This window comes from Oryctolagus cuniculus, chromosome 1, assembly GCF_964237555.1.
Source record: "Oryctolagus cuniculus chromosome 1, mOryCun1.1, whole genome shotgun sequence".
NCBI classification, from domain to species: domain Eukaryota; kingdom Metazoa; phylum Chordata; class Mammalia; order Lagomorpha; family Leporidae; genus Oryctolagus; species Oryctolagus cuniculus.
In genome coordinates this window covers 6862915-6869480 of record NC_091432.1, presented here as the reverse complement: position 1 = coordinate 6869480, position 6566 = coordinate 6862915, and the positions used below count along the sequence as shown (strand labels likewise).

The window sequence follows — 6566 nt, the reverse complement described above, 5'->3', positions numbered from 1 at the left end:
CAGAGAAAGAACGGTTGTTTGAAAACCAACCACGCACTTCAGCAAGTCCTCACGGAGCCCCTGGCTACGGTCTAAGTCGGCATCAGAGTCCAAAGAGACTTGAGAAGGGAAATCAAACCAGCCGGACCGGGACACCAGAAATGGGCTCCGCGGATGACGGGCAAGGGGTCCCCTGGACAAGGCACCTGCAGCGCGGGCCGGGTGTGTCCAGGGGGAGGATGCTGGGTGCCCGGCTTCTGAGTAGGGTCGGAAAAATATTACCTACCTATTTGAAAAGCAGTGACAGAGGTGGGGGGGGGGGAGAGGCCCACGGATGTGAGGCTGGGGCGACGTAGGCCATGTGCACACGCATGTATATGCACACACGCATGTGTGCACGTCTGTCCTCAAGCACGAGGCTTTGCTCCCGCCAGAGCCTGCAGGAGCCAGGCCGGCCCCCGGCCCCCAGCCCCTGGCCCCCGGCCCCCGGCCCCGGCCCCGGCCCCTGGCCCGCACAGGGCAGGGGACTTCCTGAGCCGTTGCGTCTCCACCCGCTGGGAGCCCAGTTAAACTTTGACTGGGAAATGTTACTGAACATTGTGCCGTGAGTGTCGCCTGGTCACACTTTAATTCCAGCCGGGGGTGACTCGGGTCTCCAGGCTGCCCCCTGGGCAGACATCGAGGGCCTCGGATCCCCTCTGGAGCCGCCCCGAGTGACGGATGCCTGCAGAGCGCCGGCCCGGAGCCAGCAAGGCCAGCTGCACCTGACATGCTCCCCGCCGCGGGACCACGGGGGCGGCAGTCCTGGCCAGCGCAGGGGCAGCAAGCCGGCGGCCTCGGCCCCTCGGCCCTGGGCCGGCCTCTGTGAAGCGGGCCCTCCCCCGCCCCGGCGCGCCCCAGGCGGCCTCCATGGCATTTCCTGAGCTCCTGGACCGCGTGGGCAGCCTGGGCAGGTTCCAGGCACTGCAGATGGTGGCTCTGGTGGTCCCCATCACGTGGCTCACGGCCCAGAACATGCTGGAGAACTTCTCGGGCGCCGTGCCCGGCCACCGCTGCTGGGTGCCCCTCCTGGACAACAGCACAGCCCAGGCCGGCGTCACCGGGGCCCCGCGGCCAGAGGCCCTCCTGGCTGTGGCCATCCCGCTGGGCCCCGACCGGCAGCCGCACCAGTGCCGCCGCTTCCGCCAGCCTCAGTGGCAGCTCCTGGACCCCAACGCCACGGCCGCCAACTGGAGCGAGGCGGCCACGGAGCCGTGCGTGGACGGCTGGGTCTATGACCGCAGCACCTTCGCCGCCACCATCGTGGCCGAGGTGAGGCCTCCCCCCTCCAAGTCCTGGACCTGCGCTCTGGGCAGTCCTGGGAGGGCCCTGCTCCCCAGGGCCCCTCTGCGTTGGGGCCAGCTCTCAGCCCCTCGCCAGCCACACGGTCCTCTCCGGTGATGGCTTCCAGGTTCGCAGGAGCGCTGGCAGCTCCTGACCCCGCGGCTGCCTGTGCCAGCTCCAGCCAGTCCCACCCGGCTTGGTGCTCCGCGACCCCACCCTGGGGCTCCCCGGGCTGAAGCCCACCTGCCTCCCTGGAAGGGGGAGGGAAGCCACCTTTTGGGGAGGGTGCCACTGGGCTGGATTGGTTAGTGTGGGGGGCTGGTGGGCCCCCAAGGAACTGACCCTTGGCCCATTGGGCAATAGGGGGCCCTGAGGGGCTTAGGCCAGGGGACAGAGGATTCTCCCAAGGCCGAGCCACACCCGGGGCTGCCCTCACTGTGCACAGGGCCCTGCCCATGGCCCTGGAGGTGGCCAAGCCCCCGCCCACACCTGGTGGCTGCGCCTTGGCCCCTCCCGCCGGGCTCTCCCGGCTCCCTGAGCTCGGCTGCCCCCGCCTCTCCCAACAGTGGGACCTGGTGTGCGACTCCCGGGACCTGAAGCCCATGGCCCAGTCCATCTACCTCGCTGGGATCCTGGTGGGAGCTGCCGTGTGCGGCCACACCTCGGACAGGTGCGTGCCACCCCGCCCCGGGCAGGAGGTCCCACGCACTCCTAGGGGATGGCCCTGCTGGGCGGGGCCGGGGGTGGGAACGGTGGGTGGGGCCGTGTCCCGGACCCCTTTTCTGTTTTTTATTTTCCTTGATGTATTTTTGTCTATTTGAAAGGCAGAGACAGACAGACAGGCAGACACCCGCCCTCCCCTGGCCCATTCCCCAGATGCCTGCAAGGGCTGGGGCTGGGCCGGGCTAAAGCCAGGAGCTGGGGATTCAATCCAGGTCTCCCACGTGGGCGGCAGAGACCCAGGTCCCTGAGCCATCACCCACCGCCTCCCCGGGTGCGCGTCGGCGGGGAGCCGGGCCGGCCGCGGAGCAGGACAGGCGCCCAGGCGCCCAGCTAAGGGGTGTGGCTTCCCGCTGCTGCGCCCACCGCCCCTCGGAGCGCGCAGCCCCTCTCAGCCCCTTCCGCAGCCTGCCCGCCCTCGCCTCGCTTGGGGCCTCCCCGGCCCCCCGCCCGGCTCAGGGCCGAGTGCGGGGTGGCCGTGGGCTGCCACGGTGGCCCCGGGCCTCCCGCGGGTGCGTGTGCGTGTGTGCCGCAGGTTCGGGCGCCGGCTGGTGCTGACGTGGAGCTACCTGCAGATGGCCGTGTCGGGCTCGGCCGCTGCCTTCGCGCCCAGCTTCCCCCTGTACTGCCTGTTCCGGTTCCTGGCCGCCTTCTCCGTGGCTGGCATCATGATGAACACAGGCACCCTCCGTGGGTCCCCACGCCCGCGCCCCGCCCCCGCGCCCCGCCCCCAGGCCTCAGGACCCAAGCCCCTCCCCCATGTTCCTTGCCCCGCCCCCGCCCCATGCCCGGAGTCCCGCGCCCCGCCCCCATGCCCCGCGCCCCGTGCTCAGCCCTCTGTCTCCCCCACCCCCCGCAGTGATGGAGTGGACGTCGACCAAGGCCCGGCCCCTCTTGATGACCCTCAACTCCCTGGGCTTCAGCGTCGGCCAGGTGCTGACGGGCGCCGTGGCCTACGGCGTGCGCCGCTGGTCGCTGCTGCAGCTGGCCGTGTCCGTGCCCTTCTTCTTCTGCTTCGCGTACTCCTGGTGGGTGCTGCGCCCCGCCCCCCGCAAAGGCGGAGACCCCCCAAGCAGGGTGGCCGGGCAGACGCTCCCTTCCCTGGGGGCGCTGGGGGCCAGAGCGCCCAGCCCACCCCGGCGGCTCAGGGGTCCAGCAGCTCGCTCTGCTCTGCCCGGGGGCCGCCTCTCCTGCTGGCCCTCAGCGGTCCAGCACTCTGGGGCAGTGACCCGTCTTCCCACAGAGATGGGGGCCGGGGCTCTGCTCTGCCCGGGGGCCGTCTCTCCTGCTGGCCCCGTGCTGGCCCGGCCACTGTCCTCTTTGTGGTCTCTGCAATACCTGCTCCTCCCTTCCCCCACCCCAGCTGCCAGCCCAGGAACGTGAGAGCCCAGGGCCACCCCACCACATCTCCAGGAGGACGAGGGCAGAGGGGCTGCCAGCTGCGGAAGGGGCGGCGGGATGACCCCCCATGCCCACTGGCCTTGGCTTTCCCAAGCCGGGCGGGCCCCCTGGTGGACGGGACAGGGGCATTGAGGAGGTGCAGGCAGGCCCCTCCCACAGCGCCCTCACTCCAGGTGGCTCCCGGAGTCGGCCAGATGGCTCCTCACCACGGGCAGGCTGGACCGTGGCCTGCGGGAGCTGCGGAGGGTGGCCGCCATCAACGGGAAGACGGCAGCAGGGGGCGCACTGACCATGGAGGTGAGGCAGGGCCGGGCGCCCCCAGACTCTGTCCCTGCCACCGGAGGGTCTGGGGAGGAGGGCCTGCCCCGGGCTCCCGGGCCAACAGCGCCCCCGCCCGCCCCGCAGGTCTTGCTGTCAGCCACGCGGGAGGAGCTGAGCGGGGACCCAGCTCCGGCCCGGCTCAGCACGCTGCTCCGCACGCCGGGACTTCGCCTGCGGACTTGCATCTCCATGCTGTGCTGGTGACGCCCCGCCCCCGCCCCGCCCACCCCACCCCACCCCACCCCCCGCCCAGGCGGCGCCCTGGTTGGCCTGTGGCCTGTGACCGACTGAGTGCCCCCAGCACGAGGCCCACCTCCCCTGGATTTGTCAGGCTTCCGACAGGGGACAGGGGATGGGGGACAGGGGACGGGGGACAGGGGACAGAGGATGGGGGACAGGGGATAGGGGACAGGGGACGGGGACAGGGGACAGGGGACGGGGGACAGGGGACAGGGGATGGGGGACAGGGGACGGGGGACAGGGGATGGGGGATAGGGGACAGGGGACAGGGGATGGGGGACAGGGGACAGAGGATGGGGGACAGGGGACGGGGATGGGGGACGGGGATAGGGGACGGGGGATGGGGGACGGGGGATGGGGGATGGGGTACAGGGGACGGGGAACAGGGGATGGGGGACGGGGGACAGGGGATGGGGATAGGGGATGGGGGACAGGGGACAGGGGACGGGGGATGGGAGATGGGGGACGGGGATGGGGGACAGGGGACGGGGAACCCCCCCAGGCCGGCAGAAGGAATCCCGGGCTTCGTGCTGGGTGGGTGGGCAGCCTGCAGGAGGGGCAGGGGTGGGAGGGCCACCTTGGCCAGCGGGCCTGGGAGCCACCGTCCGCCGGGCCCTCCCCGCCCCCCAGCCCCCGGGGGAAGAGCGCCCCTCCCTCCCCACTGACGCCGTCTGCCCTCAGGTTCGCCTTCGGCTTCACCTTCTACGGGCTGGCGCTGGACCTGCAGGCTCTGGGCAGCGACGTCTTCCTGCTGCAGGTGCTCATCGGCGTGGTGGACGTGCCGGCCAAGGCCGGCGTCCTGCTGCTGCTGAGCCGCCTGGGCCGCCGGCCCTCGCAGGCCGCCTCCCTCGTGCTGCCCGGCCTCTGCGTCCTGGCCAACACGCTGGTGCCCCATGGTGAGCGGGCAGGCGCCAGGGCCAGGCCTCCGGGCAGCGCTTCCAGGCTGCCGGGGTGGGGGGCAGGGTCAGGGGCCCCGTTAGGAAGTCGCTGCTGGGCCCGCGGGAGCTCCGGGGAGCAGCGGGCAGCACAGCACTGGGCTGTGGGCGGCGAGGCGGAGGGGGACACCCCGGGCCGGCTCTGGGGGTCCCTAGCCACGGACCCGACACCCGCCCTGCTGACCCGTCTCCCCACAGAGATGGGGGCCGTGCGCTCAGTGCTGGCCGTGGCGGGGCTGGGGTCCTTGGGGGCCGCCTTCACCTGCATCAGCATCTATGGTGGCGAGCTCTTTCCGACGGTGCTCAGGTGAGGCAGGCCCGCGGGGGGGGGGGGGGCAGGCCACCTCCCTTCCCCGTGGGCTCTGGGCTAGGTGGGGGTGGGGGTCAAGGCTGTGGGCGGCGCAGTGACCCTCACAGGCGCATTCGCCCCGTCAGGATGACGGCCGTGGGCTTGGGCCAGATGGCAGCCCGCGGGGGAGCCATCCTGGGGCCCCTGGTGCGGCTCCTGGGCGCCCACGGCCCCTCGCTGCCCCTGCTGGTATACGGGACCGTGCCTGTGCTGAGCGGCCTGACGGCGCTGCTGCTGCCCGAGACGCGGGGCCTGCCGCTGCCCGACACCGTGCAGGATCTGCAGGGCCGGTGAGTACAGCTTCGACCACCGCGCCCGCCGGGCACTCCCAGGACAGGGCGGCCCGGCCACGCAGCCCATGACGGGGGAGCAGACGCCCCGACACGGGCACAGCACTGGTGGTGGAGCGGGAGAGGGGAGGCCCAGCTCGCCCCAGGTCCACCTGCAGACGGGCCCAGGGGGCTGTGAGGGGGCAGCCCCCAGGCTGTGATGGCTGTCGCTGGCGGTCCCGGGCCTCTCCACCAAAATCCCCAGGTGGGGAGCCAGGGTCGTACCCCCAGGTGCTTAGGACAGGCACAGGCCAGGGGTCGCTCTGCACCCCCAGACACACCCGCCCCTGTCTTCCCCAACAGAGCGGCGGAGAAGGCCACGGCCAGCGCCGCGGGCTCGGCGGGGACCTCTGTCCTGAAATGCACGCGGCTCTAGCCTCCCGGCGCCACGGACCGCAGCGGGAGGCTGCTCCACTGCCCTGGAAAAGCGGCCTTGGCTTCCAGGGGCCCAGGACCACCCTCGGGCGTCTCGGGCGTCCTGCTCCCCTCCCGCGACTGCCCCCTCTCGTCATCCGCAACCCGGAAGGGGCAGTGGCCGGCTGCCGGGCAGGAGGCTGCCTGGCCCAAACTCACCCCAACCCCTGACCCCTCCTGGCTGCAGGGAGGAGAGGGGCGGGGCCCGGGGCAAGCCCCTCCCCCTCACTGCCCCACCCGCCGCCTTGCCAGCTTGGAGCTGACCTTACAGGACTACGGCTCCTCAGCCCCACCCAGGATCCCAGTGACCTGGTCCGCCCCCTCGGGCCCCTCCCACCTTGTACGTGGCAAACTCCCCTCCCCCTTCCAGGCCCGTCCAGCCCTGACCCCTCCCACCCTCCAGCCTGGGTGTCCCGAGGGTCAGGCTCCCAGGCAGAGCTGGCTCGGGGGCTTTGCTGGGACAACTGAGTAAAGACCAAGTACCAATGACCACCTTCCCCTCCTGGACTCCAGGGATGGGCTCCCGGCGGGCGGAGCGGGGTGTGCGGGGGCTCC

At 71.8% G+C, this 6566-nt stretch overlaps 1 protein-coding gene across 1 annotated transcript; it reads left to right on the top strand.

Moving 5' to 3' along the window:
* The first annotated feature begins 576 nt into the window (after positions 1–576).
* SLC22A12 (solute carrier family 22 member 12) lies at positions 577–6501 on the top strand. The gene is made up of 10 exons (XM_070063801.1): positions 577–1290; positions 1869–1972; positions 2558–2712; positions 2882–3050; positions 3597–3720; positions 3829–3944; positions 4666–4880; positions 5118–5226; positions 5355–5558; positions 5901–6501. The coding sequence occupies exons 1-10, from the start codon at positions 889–891 to the stop codon at positions 5971–5973; spliced, it is 1671 nt and encodes a 556-aa protein (XP_069919902.1). The 5' UTR covers positions 577–888; the 3' UTR covers positions 5974–6501.
* Positions 6502–6566: the final 65 nt, after the last annotated feature.